Below are 15,796 nucleotides of genomic sequence, written 5' to 3'. Positions count from 1 at the left end.
GTTGGAGAGAGAACACAATATCACACTGGGTGAGAAAGGAGCGGCACTCCTTGGGCTGCCCGGAGTAGCAAGGTGGGTTATTAACCCTAGGTTCCGGAGGCTCGGCAGACCAGGAAGTAACAGGTGGCACGAGACGAAGACTCTGGAACTGTCCAGAGAGGTCGGAAACCTGAGCGGCCAGGTTCTCCATGGCATGACGAGCAGCAGACAATTCCTACTCGTGTCTGCCGAGCATGGCTCCTTGGATCTCGACGGCAGTGTTACGAGCGTCTGTAGTCGCTGGGTCCATTCCTTGGTCGGATCCTTCTGTTATGCAGGTGAATGAGGACCCAAAAGCGACTTGGCGAAAACAGAGTCTTTAATCCAGTATAAGGAAATAGCAATACTCCTAGACAAATCGGAGCGGTAAATAAAGCATAAAAAACAATTCCACTCGTAATCACGAGAACTGACTGGAGACTCGATAATAAACTGCAGGTTGCCTCGGGAAGGCACTTGACCGTAGCAGACTCAGACACCTGCTCACCACGCAGCATCTGAGGGAAACACGACACGACAGGGCGATACAAAGACACAGCACGGTGAACAATATACAAGGATCCGACAGGACAGGAACGGGGAGAGGGGAGAAATAGGGACTCTAATCAGGGGAAAAGATAGGGAACAGGTGTGGGAAGACTAAATGATTGATTAGGGGAATAGGAACAGCTGGGAGCAGGAACGGAACGATAGAGAGAAGAGAGAGAGGGAGGGAGAGAGAAAAAGGGGAACGAACCTAAAAAGACCAGCAGGGGGAAAACGAACAGAAGGAAAAGCAAAAATGACAAGACAATATAAGACAAAACATGACACTGGTAGGCTCGTTTCACTGGGCAGCTCGCAGCTGTGATTCCCTTTGTAGTCCGTAATAGTTTGCAAGCCCTGCCACATCCAATGAGCATCGTAACCGGTGTAGTACGATTCGATCTTAGTCCTGTATTGATGCTTTACCTGTTTGATGATTCGTCGGAGGGCATAACGGATTTCTCATAAGCGTCAGGGTTAGAGTCCCGCACTTTGAAAGCAGCAGCTCTACTGTTTAGCTCAGTGCAGAAGTTGCCTATAATTCATGGCTTCTGGTTGGGCTATGTACGTATGGTCACTTTAGGGACGACGTCATCAATGCACTTATTGTTGAAGCCAGTGACTGATGTGGTGTACTCCTCAATGCAATCGAGAAGAATCCCAGAACATATTCCAGTCTGTGCTAGCAGAACAGTCCTGTAGCTTAGCATCTATGTCATCTGACCACTTCCGTATTGAGCGAGTCACTGGTACTTCCTGCTTTAGTGTTTGCTTGTAAACAGGAATCAGGAGGATAGAGTTATGGTCAGATTTGCCAATTATTTATTTTTTAATTTTTTATTTCACCTTTATTTAACCAGGTAGGCTGGCTGAGAACAAGTTCTCATTTACAACTGCGACCTGGCCAAGATAAAGCAAAGCAGTGCGACACAAACAACAACACAGAATTATACATGGAATAAACAAACATACAGTCAATAACACAATAGAAAAAGGCTATATACAGTGTATGCAAATGAGGTGAGTTAAGGGAGTAAATAGTCCATAGTGGCAAAATAATTACAATTTAGCAACTAAACACTGTGGAGAAGATAGATGTGCAGAAGATGAATGTGCAAGTAGAGAAACTGGGGAGCAAAGGAGCAAAAAAAATAACAGTATGGGGATGAGGTAGTTGATTGGGCTGTTAAAAGATGGGCTATGTACAGGTGCAGTGGTCTGTGAGCTGCTCTGACAGCTGGTGCTTAAAGTTAGTGAGGGAGATATGAGTCTCCAGCTTCAGTGATTTTTACAGTTCCTTCCAGTCAGTGGCAGCAGAGAACAGTAAAGAAAGGTGACCAAAGGAGGAATTGGCATTGGGGGTGACCAGTGAAATATGCCTGCTGGAGCGCATGCTACGGGTGGGTGCTGCAATGGTGACCAGTGAGCTGAGATAAGGTGGGGATTTACCTAGCAAAGACTTATAGTTGACCTGGAGCCAGTGGGTTTGAATATGAAGCAAGGGCCATCCAACGAGAGCATACAGGTCACAGTCGTGGGTAGTATATGGGGCTTTGGTAACAAAATGGATGGCATTGTGATAGACTGCATCCAATTTGCTGAGTAGCGTGTTGGAGGCTATTTTGGAAATGACATCGCCGAAGTCAAGGATCGTTAGGATGGTCAGATTTACAAGGCTTTGTTTGGCAGCATGAGTGAAGGATGTTTTTTGCGAAATAGGAAGCCGATTCTACATTTACTTTTGGATTGGAGATGCTTAATGTGAGTCTTGAAGGAGAGTTTACAGTCTAACCTGACACCTAGGTATTTGTGGATGTCCACATGTTCTATGTCAGAACCGTCCAGAGTAGTGATGCTGGACGGGCAGGCAGGTGCTGGTAGCGAATGGTTGAAGAGCTTAACTTGCATTTAAGAGCGGTTGAAGGCCACGGAAGGAGTTGTATGGTATTGCAGCTCGTCTGGAGGTTCGTTAACACAGTGTCCAGAGAAGGACCAGAAGTATACAGAATGGTATCGTCTGTGCAGAGGTGGATCAGATAATCACCAGCAGCAAGAGCGACGTCATTGATGTATACTGAGAAAAGAGTCAGCCCGAGAATTCAACCCTGTTGCACCCCCATAGAGACTGCCAGAGGTCAGGACAACAGGCCCTCCGATTTGACACACTGAGAAGTCTGAGAAGTAGTTGGTAAACCAGGCGAGGCAGTCATTTGAGAAACCAAGGCTGTTGAGTCTGCCGATAAGAATGTGGTGATTGACAGAGTCAAAAGCCTTGACCAGGTCGATGAATACAGCTGCACAGAATTGTCTCTTATTGATGGAGGTTATGATATCGTTTAGAACCTTGAGCGCGGCTGAGGTGCACCCATGCACCAGATTGCATAACAGAGAAGGTGTGGTGGGAATCGAAATGGTCGGTGATCTGATTGTTATCTCGGCTTTCGAATACCTTGGAATACCTTGGATGACCGCGGCAGTTTTCCAATGTTTGGGGATCTCAGACGATATGAAAAAGAGGTTGAACAGGCTAGGATTGCAACAATGACGGCTGATAATTTTACATTTACATTTACATTTAAGTCATTTAGCAGACGCTCTTATCCAGAGCGACTTACAAATTGGGTCCCAGCTTTGATGCACCTGTACTGACCTCGCCTTCTGGATGATAGCGGGATGAACAGGCAGTGGCTCGGGTGGTTGTTGTCCTTTATGATCTTTATGGCCTTCCTGTGACATCGGGTGGTGTAGGTGTCCTGGAGGGCAGGTAGTTTGCCCCCGGTGATGCGTTGTGCAGACCTCACTACCCTCTGGAGAGCCTTACGGTTGTGGGCGGAGCAGTTGCAGTACTAGGTGGTGATACAGCCCGACAGGATGCTCTCGATTGTGCATCTGTAGAAGTTTGTGAGTGCTTTTGGTGACAAGCCAAATTTCTTCAGCCTCCTGAGGTTGAAGAGGCGCTGCTGCGCCTTCTTCACGATGCTGTCTGTGTGGGTGGACCAATTCAGTTTGTCTGTGATGTGTACACCGAGGAACTTACAACTTACTATCCTCTCCACTACTGTTCCATCGATGTGGATAGGGGGTGTTCCCTCTGCTGTTTCCTGAAGTCCACAATCATCTCCTTAGTTTTGTTGACGTTGAGTGTGAGGTTATTTTCCTGACACCACACTCCGAGGGCCCTCACCTCCTCCCTGTAGGCCGTCTCGTCGTTGTTGGTAATCAAGCCTACCACTGTTGTGTCGTCCGCAAACTTGATGATTGAGTTGGAGGCGTGCGTGGCCACGCAGTCGTGGGTGAACAGGGAGTACAGGAGAGGGCTCAGAACGCACCCTGGTGGGGCCCCAGTGTTAAGGATCAGCGGGGTGGAGATGTTGTTGCCTAACCTCACCACCTGGGGGCGGCCCGTCAGGAAGTCCAGTACCCAGTTGCACAGGGCGGGGTCGAGACCCAGGGTCTCGAGCTTGATGACGAGCTTGGAGGGCACTATGGTGTTAAATGCCGAGCTGTAGTCGATGAACAGCATTCTCACATAGGTATTCCTCTTGTCCAGATGGGTTAGGGCAGTGTGCAGTGTGGTCAAATGACCACACAGGGTGTTTTTGTGCTGGTCAAGGGCAGTCAGGTCTGGAGTGGTCCTACATTTTTTGAATTGGGCATGCTTATTTAAGATTGTGAGGAAAGCACTTTTAAAGAATAACCAGGCATCTTCTACTGACGGAATGAGGTCAATATCCTTCCAGGATACCCGGGCCAGGGCAATTAGAATGGCCTGCTCACTGAAGTGTTTTAGGGAGCGTTTGACAGTGATGAGGTGTGGTCGTTTGACCGCAGACCCATTACGGACGCAAGCAATGAGGCAGTTATTTCTGAGATCCTGGATGAAGACAGCAGAGATGTATTTGGAGGGCAGGTTGGTTAGGATGATATCTATGAGGGTGTCTGTGTTTATGGATTTTTGGTTGTACCTGCTGGGTTCATTGATAATTTGTGTGAGATTGAGGGCATCAAGCTTAGATTGTAGGAGGGCCAGGGTGTTAAGCATGTCCCAGTTTAGGTCACCTAACAGCACGAGCTCTGTAGATAGATGGGGGCAATCAATTCACATATGGTGTCCAGGGCACAGCTGGGGGAAGAAAGTGGTCAATTGCAAGCGGCAACGGTGAGAGACTTGTTTCTGGAAAGGTGGATTTTTAAAAGTAGAAGCTCAAATTGTTTGGGCACAGACCTGGATAGTAAGACAGATCTCTGCAGGCTATCTCTGCAGTAAATTGCAGCTCTGCACCCTTTGGCAGTTCTATCTAATGTTACAGTTAGGGATGGAAGTTTCAGGGTCTTTGGTGGCCTTCCTAAGCCAGGACACAGACACGGCTAGGAGGGCGAGGGAGAGCTTTGTGGAGGGTGAGGGAGAGCTTTGTACCCATCTGTGTGGGTAACCTAGTGGTTAGAGCGTTGGACAAGTAATCGGAAGGTTGCAAGTTCAAACCCCCGAGCTGACAAGGTACAAATCTGTCATTTTGCCCCTGAACAGGCTGTTCACTGTCATTGAAAATAAGAATTTGTTCTTAACTGACTTGCCTAGTTAAATCAAGGTAAAATGTAATATGCTGGTAGAAATTAGGCAAAACAGATTTAAGTTTCCCTGCATTAAAGCCGCTGGCCACTAGGAGCACCGACTCTGGATGAGCATAGTGTGGTCTACAGCTTATCACTCTACCTCAGGCAAGCAAAATCTTAATATTAGATTTTATGCACCAGCTGTTATTTACAAACAGACAGCCACCCCATTGTCTTACTGAGGCAGCTGTTCTATCTTGCCGATGTATGGAAACTCAGCCAGCTGTATGTTATCCATGTCGTCGTTCAGCCACAACTCGGTAAAACATAAGATATTACAGTTTTTAATGTCCCGTTGGTAGGATAGTCTCATCCAGTTTATTATCCAATGATTGCACGTTGGCTAATAGGACTGATGGTAGAGGCGGATTACCCACTCGCCGTCGGATCCTTACAAGGCACCCCGACCTACATCCCCAATATCTCAGTCTCTTCTTCATGCGAATGACGGGGATTTGTGCCTTGCCCAGTGTCTGAAGAAAATCCTTTGCATCCGAAACATAAGACAGGGATGTTGTTGACCTGCAGATATAGGATCTTAAATTGAGCCATTTTTCTACAGCAGTAATGTAATCCTGAAGCAACAGGATATGTGAATTATTATGTTGATTATAATTTCATAAGAGAAAATCACATTTCAAAGTGGAATTGATAAACTTCAGAAACCTTTTTAAATGCCAAATACACTACAAGTTTGAAATGTCCTGCAAATAGCTGCCTCAGGTATTTTTTTGGGGGGGTGCTGTTATTTATTTCTTCAAAGGGGGAATAGTATTTCCCTGCGCTGCAGACTGCTATATGGGTCAGCTAATACAATACTATTAAAGGCCCAGTGGACGCACACCTTTTGTGAAATTTTATATATATATATTGTAAATACATATTTATTTATTTTATTCCGATTTTTCAGGGGGTGCTGCAGCACTCTCAGCAAAGTTGTGTTGCAACAGGTGATAAAATGAAGATCCTACATCTGAAATGTTCACATATAGCGTCCACATAGTGTCCAGTACTGTCCACTTAATGTTTACCCCATAAGGTGTCTGTCCCACACTGAATGGAGCAGCTAAATTACATGTCATGGTAAACACTAAAATCAAATCAAATCAAATCCAATTTTATTTATATAGCCCTTCGTACATCAGCTGATATCTCAAAGTGCTGTACAGAAACCCAGCCTAAAACCCCAAACAGCAAGCAATGCAGGTGGAGAAGCACGGTGGCTAGGAAAAACTCCCTAGAAAGGCCAAAACCTAGGAAGAAACCTAGAGAGGAACCAGGCTATGTGGGGTGGCCAGTCCTCTTCTGGCTGTGCCGGGTGGAGATTATAACAGAACATGGCCAAGATGTTCAAATGTTCATAAATGACCAGCATGGTCGAATAATAATAAGGCAGAACAGTTTAAACTGGAGCAGCAACACAGTCAGGTGGACTGGGGACAGCAAGGAGTCATCATGTCAGGTAGTCCTGGGGCACGGTCCTAGGGCTCAGGTCCTCCGAGAGAGAGAAAGAAAGAGAGAATTAGAGAGAGCATATGTGGGGTGGCCAGTCCTCTTCTGGCTGTGCCGGGTGGAGATTATAACAGAACATGGCCAAGATGTTCAAATGTTCATAAATGACCAGCATGGTCGAATAATAGTAAGGCAGAACAGTTGAAACTGGAGCAGCAGCATGGCCAGGTGGACTGGGGACAGCAAGGAGTCATCATGTCAGGTAGTCCTGGGGCATGGTCCTAGGGCTCAGGTCCTCCGAGAGAGAGAAAGAAAGAAGGAGAGAATTAGAGAACGCACACTTAGATTCACACAGGACACCAAATAGGACAGGGGAAGTACTCCAGATATAACAAACTGACCCTAGCCCCCCGACACAAACTACTGCAGCATAAATACTGGAGGCTGAGACAGGAGGGGTTAGGAGACACTGTGGCCCCATCCGAGGACACCCCCAGACAGGGCCAAACATGAAGGATATAACCCCACCCACTTTGCCAAAGCACAGCCCCCACCACTAGAGGGATATCTTCAACCACCAACTTACCATCCTGAGACAAGGCTGAGTATAGCCCACAAAGATCTCCGCCGTGGCACAACCCAAGGGGGGGGGGGGCGCCAACCCAGACAGGATGACCACAACAGTGAATCAACCCACTCAGGTGACGCACCCCCTGCAGGGACGGCATGAGAGAGCCCCAGTAAGCCAGTGACTCAGCCCCTGTAATAGGGTTAGAGGCAGAGAATCCCAGTGGAAAGAGGGGAACCGGCCAGGCAGAGACAGCAAGGGTGGTTCATTGCTCCAGAGCCTTTCCGTTCACCTTCCCACTCCTGGGCCAGACTACACTCAATCATATGACCCACTGAAGAGATGAGTCATCAGTAAAGACTTAAAGGTTGAGACCGAGTTTGCGTCTCTGACATGGGTAGGCAGACCGTTCCATAAAAATGGAGCTCTATAGGAGAAAGCCCTGCCTCCAGCTGTTTGCTTAGAAATTCTAGGGACAATTAGGAGGCCTGTGTCTTGTGACCGTAGCGTACGTGTAGGTATGTACGGCAGGACCAAATCAGAGAGATAGGTAGGAGCAAGCCCATGTAATGCTTTGTAGGTTAGCAGTAACACCTTGAAATCAGCCCTTGCTTTGACAGGAAGCCAGTGTAGAGAGGCTAGCACTGGAGTAATATGATCAAATTTTTTGGTTCTAGTCAGGATTCTAGTAGCCGTATTTAGCACTAACTGAAGTTTATTTAGTGCTTTATCCGGGTAGCCGGAAAGTAGAGCATTGCAGTAGTCTAGCCTAGAAGTGACAAAAGCATGGATTAATTTTTCTGCATCATTTTTGGACAGAAAGTTTCTGATTTTTGCAATATTACGTAGATGGAAAAAAGCTGTCCTCGAAATGGTCTTGATATGTTCTTCAAAAGAGAGATCAGGGTCCAGAGTAACGCCGAGGTCCTTCACAGTTTTATTTGAGACGACTGTACAACCATTAAGATTAATTGTCAGATTCAACAGAAGATCTCTTTGTTTCTTGGGACCTAGAACAAGCATCTCTGTTTTGTCCGGGTTTAATAGTAGAAAGTTTGCAGCCATCCACTTCCTTATGTCTGAAACACATGCTTCTAGCGAGGGCAATTTTGGGGCTTCACCATGTTTCATTGAAATGTACAGCTGTGTGTCATCCGCATAGCAGTGAAAGTTAACATTATGTTTTCGAATAACATCCCCAAGAGGTAAAATGTATAGTGAAAACAATAGTGGTCCTAAAACGGAACCTTGAGGAACACCGAAATTTACAGTTGATTTGTCAGAGGACAAACCATTCACAGAGACAAACTGATATCTTTCCGACAGATAAGATCTAAACCAGGCCAGAACATGTCCGTGTAGACCAATTTGGGTTTCCAATCTCTCCAAAAGAATGTGGTGATCGATGGTATCAAAAGCAGCACTAAGGTCTAGGAGCACGAGGACAGATGCAGAGCCTCGGTCCGATGCCATTAAAATGTCATTTACCACCTTCACAAGTGCCGTCTCAGTGCTATGATGGGGTCTAAAACCAGACTGAAGCATTTCGTATACATTGTTTGTCTTCAGGAAGGCAGTGAGTTGCTGCGCAACAGCCTTCTCTAAAATTTTTGAGAGGAATGGAAGATTGGATATAGGCCGATAGTTTTTTATATTTTCTGGGTCAAGGTTTGGCTTTTTCAAGAGAGGCTTTATTACTGCCACTTTTAGTGAGTTTGGTACACATCCAGTGGATAGAGAGCTGTTTATTATGTTCAACATAGGAGGGCCAAGCACAGGAAGCAGCTCTTTCAGTAGTTTAGTTGGAATAGGGTCCAGTATGCAGCTTGAAGGTTTAGAGGCCATGATTATTTTCATCATTGTGTCAAGAGATAAAGTACTAAAACACTTGAGCGTCTCTCTTGATCCTAGGTCCTGGCAGAGTTGTGCAGACTCAGGACAACTGAGGTTTGGAGGAATACGCAGGTTTAAAGAAGAGTCCGTAATTTGCTTTCTAATAATAATAATCTTTTCCTCAAAGAAGTTCATGAATTTTTCACTGCTAAAGTGAAAGTCATCCTCTCTTGGGGAATGCTGCTTTTTAGTTAGCTTTGCGACAGTATCAAAAAGGAATTTCGGATTGTTCTTATTTTCCTCAATTAAGTTAGAAAAATAGGATGATCGAGCAGCAGTAAGGGCTCTTCGGTACTGCACGGTACCGTCTTTCCAAGCTAGTCGGAAGACTTCCAGTTTGGTGCTACTTCTCTTTGAAGTATGGCAATGATTCACTTTCATGACATGTCCCTGTTAGTGGCACCTCACATTTGTCACTTTCAGAATCCTGGCGTGGAAGATGTAGACTTTTCAAATGGACCTCCTTTAGCCCCTGTGTTTGCTATTGTTTGCCTTTGTATGTGTGCTTTATGTGAGCGCCATCATGTCTGAACATTCCATCTGACTGAATGGAAGCTGCAGAAAGAGTGTCCACTTTGTGTATTAGTGTTTGAGCTGAGAGGGCTGAGAGGTTCCAGATGTCTCACACTCACTCACTCACAAACACACACACACACACACACACACACACACACACACACACACACACACACACACACACACACACACACACACACACACACACACACACACACACACACACACACACACACACACACACACACACACACACACACACACACACACACACACACACACACACACACACACACACACACACACACACACACGTATGAGTGGAGCTGAAAGATACAACATGAATCATGGACATTCTATTCACACCAAAGCACCTGGAGCCTCTGTCCCATTTTTGTGTCCTTCTGGGCTTTTGACAGGAAAATGGACAAATATTTGAATGGTATTTCATTGTGATATGTGTATTCTCTCTCTGTCTCTGTTTGAGATGTTTTCAGAAAGTTGATCTGTTGCCCTGAGAAGTTAGAATTACTTACCCAACGGGAACAGACGTCATTTCAACGTCTAGTTTTAATTTACATTTGGTTGAGTTATCAACTAACATGAATTCAACATGAAATCAACAAAAAATGTCACCATGTCATTGAACTTAAAATACTAAATTCCCTTATGTGAATAATTTTTTTGCAAATCCAATTAGTTTTCCATGTTGATTCAATGTCATCGCATGTCATTTTTTTACTTGAAATTACGTGGATTTAACCAGGTTTTGGCCGGTGGGTAGTTTACAAAAAGTTAAGATAGTTTGTAGGTAAGAGACTATTTTATGTCAACATAATAAAATAATGGTATGTTTTAATGTTATCAGTTCGACCACTTCAACTATTTCAATGAAAATGTCATTGTTAAGACAGTCACAACAACAAAAGCTGAGGAAAGCTAAATGTTCTTTACAATAGTTCAAAGGGTCAACCATTTTTAACTGAACATCCTGACTTTCAATGGGATAACAAAATATTATCTGAAAACCTTCTTAAGAGGTTACTTTCACAATGCAGTACATTGTGTTTTGAAAGAAACATTTATATAACCACAAGGTTATACCGTAGGCTTTTTGTTCATCCAACACAACAGAGCAGGAGCTGTACAGAAGATGAAGGCCTATTTCTCCCACTCAGAAGAAACTACAGTACATGTGTTGGATGTTAAACCTTTCCCATTTGGTTTTTTAACTAATGGCTGTGCTGTAGATAATCACAAATAAAACAGTTCCTGAAGTTCATGTCATTTAATTGTATGACAATTCTTATGGCTGTTTTTCACACAGCAAATGCTGGCTTCTGTGAAAAGTGCATGAGGTTCTAAAGAGTCACATGCGTCGTGTCTTTACTATCATTAAATTGAAGACATAGTTTTTATCAAAGATTCTCTGTAATTAGTATTACGCAATTAGACTGATTAATCATGTAACTGTAATTAACTAGGAAGTCTGGGCACCAAGGAAAATATTCAGATTACAAGGTTATCACTTTTCAGATATTTTATCTGATCAATTAGTCATTGAATTAATGAATTATTTACTTTACCTCACGTTAGTCTCATTCCAAACATCGTAAATTGTTGGTTATCTGCACTAACCCAGTCTTCACTATGAGTCATCCATACATCAATTGTCCTAAATAATGTATTTATTACTAACTAAGTAATTGACAGAAATGCATAAACCAACAAACAAACGGTAAATGTGGTTACAGGAAATGATAGGAGAATGTGCCCTAGTGGGCTAAACCGGCATCGCGGCTTGTTAGACAAAAGGGGAAGTGGGGGTCGACTAAGAAGTCACTACAGAGTGATAATTATAACAATTGAAATGCTAATCCTTTGCACATGAACGCTCACTCATTCGGGAACAATTGCAATCAATATATATATTTATGCTCAGTGTGTCGTCTTGATTGCTGGTGAAAAGTTTGTTTCTGTTGGAGAGTTGCATCCTCTCTCTCTCTCTCTCTCTCTCTCTCTCTCTCTCTCTCTCTCTCTCTGTCTTGGTTAGAGGGGATAGTTCAGAGTGACATTCATTCGTTTTGTTATAGAATCGGCGGTTTCGGCGGTTGTCGTTCTTCATGTTCAATGATACCGAATTCCTAACTGCAGACTAGTAATTAATATCAAAGTCTTGTTCTTATTCTGTCGGTATTGATAGTCTAAGAGTTTAACCATGTGGTATGGTTAAAAGATTCAGCAATGGTCTACAACCTTTGTCCCCTCCTAATGGAGAAAAACATGGTCTGATGATCATTTCTCAAAGTTGGGTTTTATTTGGAATTTCAGAAAAGGGCTGTCCCAGGACGCCTGACCCTAACTGGGCTCAGGGGCGGTCCTCTGATTTAGTTAACTCCAATTCCCTTTTTGAGTTTTCCTTCATTAAACAGTCCAAAATCACGTTGTAAAATTGTGTAACCAGTATCATACTCACTCATTCATGTTATACAACAATTAGATGTAAACCTCATATCTGAGGCTATTATATAAACAGTGTTAAGGTAATATGGCCGCACCGTCTCCCATGAGCTTCCCCAAGTTGTAACAAACGGACCAGTTCATAGCTGGATTCTTCACCGATCTTTTATACTTTCTCCGGAACATGAAATTTGTTCGTACCTCAAGTTCTGTGAGGTGAAAGGAATTCATTTGTTCTCTATGAAAATGCACTCTCTCTATACTGTGTGTCCATGAGGAGATCCTCAGGAATTTACGACGTCTCTCTGGCCACAGCAGCCTAGTTGAAGGAGGAAAGGAGGCAATGTCATGACACACCCAACGTCATGACACACCCAAAGAGGTAACTTCATGAAGAATCCAGTGAAGAATCCAGCTACGAACAGGTCCGTTTGTTACAACTTGGGGAAGCTTCTTTACACATGTATGGACTAAATAAACCTTTACAAAAATAATTGTGCGATATCATGTAGTTTTGCGATTGACATTGAACAGATAAAATAAAATGACTTAATAAGGTTTTTTGTATATTTTTATATGTATGCAGTACCAGTCAAAAGTTTGGACACGCCTACTCATTCAAGGTTTTTTTTTTTCTCACTATTTTCTACATTGTAGAATGATAATGAAGACATCAAAACTATGAAATAACACATATGGAATGATGTAGTAACCAAGAAAGTGTTAAACAAATGTAAATATATTTGAGATTTGAGATTCTTCAAAGTAGCCACCCTTTGCCTTGATTGCAGCTTTGCACACTTTTGGCATTCTCTCAACCAGCTTCACGAGGTAGTCACCTGGAATGCATTTCAATTAACAGGTGTGCCTTGTTAAAAGTTCATTTGTGGGGTTTTCTGAGCCAACCATTTGTGTTGTGACAAGGTATGGGTGGTGTACAGAAGATAGCCCTACTTGGTAAAATACCAAGTCCATATTATGGCAAGAACAGCTCAAATAAGCAAAGAGAAATGACATCATTACTTTAAGACATGAAGGTCAGTCAATGCGGAAAATTTTAAGAACTTTGACAGTTTCTTCAAGTGCAGTCGCAAAAACCATCAAGCACTATGATTTAACTGGCTCTCATGAGGACCGCCACAGGAAAGGACGACCCAGAGTTACCTCTGCTGCAGAGGATAAGTTCATTAGAGCTACCAGCCTCAGAATCCGGTTTGCGCTTAGTGGGACTGTCCTTTGTTTTTCAACAGGACAATGACCCAAACACACCTCCAGCCTGTGAAAGGGTTATTTGATCAAGAATTAGAGTGATGGAGTGCTGCATCAGATGACCTGGCATCCACAATCACCCGAACTCAACCCAATTGAGATGGTTTGGGATGAGTTGGACCGCAGAGCGAAGGAAAAGCCACCAACAAGTGCTCAGCATATGTGGGAACTCCTTCAAGACTGTTGGAAAAGCATTCCAGGTGAAGCTGCTTGAGAGAATGCCAAGAGTGTGCAAATCTATTGTCAAGGCAAAGGGTGGCTGCTTTGAAGAATCTCAAATAAAAAATACATTGTAATTTGTTTAACACTTTCTTGGTTATAAAATGATTCCATATGTGTTATTTCATGGATTCAATAGATCCACAGATGGTGCAATTGTTATCATCCAGAAGGCGAGGTCAGTACAGGTGCATCGAAGATGAGAATGAAAAACAGCTTCTATATAAAGGCCATCAGACTGTTAAATTGCCATCACTAACCAGCTTCCACCCGGTTACGCAACCCTGCACCTTAGATGCTGATGGCCTATGTACATAGACTTGGAATCACTAGCCACTTTAATAATGGAACACTAGTCTCTTTAGTAATGTACAAATAATGTTTGCATACTGCTTCAATCATCACATACAGTGCCAGAGCCATAAATCTTGCTTGTTTGTAGGTGACCAAATACTTATTTTTCACCATAATTTGCAAATAAATTCATAAAAAATCCTACAATGTGATTTTCTGGATTTTTTTTCTTCTAATTTTGTCTGTCATAGTTGAAGTGTACCTATGATGAAAATTACAGGCCTCTCTCATATTTTTAAGTGGGAGAACTTGCACAATTGGTGGCTGACTAAATACTTTTTTGCCCCACTGTATATATTTATACTGTATTCTATTTTACTGTATTTTAGTCAAAGACACTATCTAATATTTATATATTTCCTAATTCCTTTCTTTTACTTTTAGATTTGTGTGTATTGTTGTGAATTGTTAGATACTACTGCACTGTTGGAGCTAGGAACACACGCATTTCACTACACCCGCAGTAACGTCTTCTAAATATGTGTATGTGACCAGTGACATTTGATTTCTCTAAATAGTAATATAAATAAAGAAAAACCCTTGAATGAGAAGGGGTGTCCAAACGTTTGACTGGTACTGTATATTTTTGTTCTCTTTCCCTTCCAGCAACATGTTTCCAGCTAACTTAGTTCAAGCCACATTTCAACAGGTGAGCCCCTTTAAATCATACGCTTTCCTGTAGGACTTCATGCTCTGTGTGTCTCTATTGAGTTCATGTTTCTTTCTCTGTCGTCTAATTAAGGAAGTAAACCAGGAATAATCTTTAATCGTCCCTGTTCTCTGCTCTACTTCATGTGAACAGTACCGGACGAGAAGTGTTCCCATTATGAAAACGCCGAAGGCCACAGTGAGTCAGAGCCTATCAGAGTCCACCACAAGGCGAGCACTCATATACGGTATCCAGGACGACAACGGAACAGAGCTCCAGAACTTCTCCTTGGACCTGACTCCTCCCCCAGACGTATACTTCAAAACATTACCGGGAACCAGTGACGGAATGAACGTCCTTGGAATCGTCATCTTCTCAGCCACTATGGGTAATAAATAAACACTTTATTTTACATTTCATTCATTTAGCAGACACTCGTATGCAGAGCAACTTAGGGACTGCATAGATTTTCATGCTTTGTTCTTCATCCATACTGGGCCACCTTGGGAATCAAACCCACAACCCTGGCATTATACATTTACATTTACATTTAAGTCATTTAGCAGACGCTCTTATCCAGAGCGACTTACAAATTGGTGCATTCACCTTACCAACTGAGCCACTCTGTCTTCATCACTATTATTTGTGACATTTCCTGAAGTCTTTTGCTTACATTACATTGTTGTTTTTGTATTTGACCAAGTTCAGATGTCAAGCAAGGACTAAATCACTGTCGGCAGAAATTAGCACTTTTCTCAGTTGATGTCTAGTGATATGTACTATGTGAGCAGCGTCCTGTCCTGCATCACTGACATGCTGTTTATTTTGACAGGTATAATGCTGGGCAGGATGGGGCCTAACGGAAGCGCCTTGGTCAACTTCTGCCAGAGCCTGAACGAGGCTGTCCTGAAGATTGTTGCTATCGTCATCTGGTAAAGATTTGACTACACTATACAGCAACTAAGACATAGAGTTTTAACCAGACCATATGAAGTGATCCTTATCAGGAAAAACTCCAAGTCCTAACCGTAACACATGAAAGTGGAGACATCACAGACATTTCTACCTGCATTAATCACAGACAGCCCATCACCCTCGGGTTGCATCTGAAATGGCAACCGATTTCTCTACGTAGTGCGCTACTGCCAAAATGTGTGCAGTAAATATGGAATAGTGTCCACGGAATAGTGTCCAGGATCCTTGTTATTAATTCTGTATGGCTGGGTGTATGACCTCTG

At 43.3% G+C, this 15,796-nt stretch overlaps 1 protein-coding gene across 1 annotated transcript in view; it reads left to right on the top strand.

The window, feature by feature from the left end:
* The window catches only part of slc1a7b (solute carrier family 1 member 7b), a 103,738-nt gene that overhangs the window by 68,333 nt on the left and 19,609 nt on the right, over positions 1–15,796 (top strand). The window contains exons 4-6 of the mRNA XM_046300565.1: positions 14,516–14,558; positions 14,712–14,946; positions 15,391–15,490. Coding sequence (XP_046156521.1) covers positions 14,516–14,558; positions 14,712–14,946; positions 15,391–15,490 — 378 coding nt within the window. The remainder of the gene's footprint in view (positions 1–14,515; positions 14,559–14,711; positions 14,947–15,390; positions 15,491–15,796) is intronic.

Source organism: Oncorhynchus gorbuscha, linkage group LG15 (genome assembly GCF_021184085.1).
Source record: "Oncorhynchus gorbuscha isolate QuinsamMale2020 ecotype Even-year linkage group LG15, OgorEven_v1.0, whole genome shotgun sequence".
Taxonomy (NCBI): domain Eukaryota; kingdom Metazoa; phylum Chordata; class Actinopteri; order Salmoniformes; family Salmonidae; genus Oncorhynchus; species Oncorhynchus gorbuscha.
This window is presented reverse-complemented; position numbering and strand designations above follow the sequence as displayed.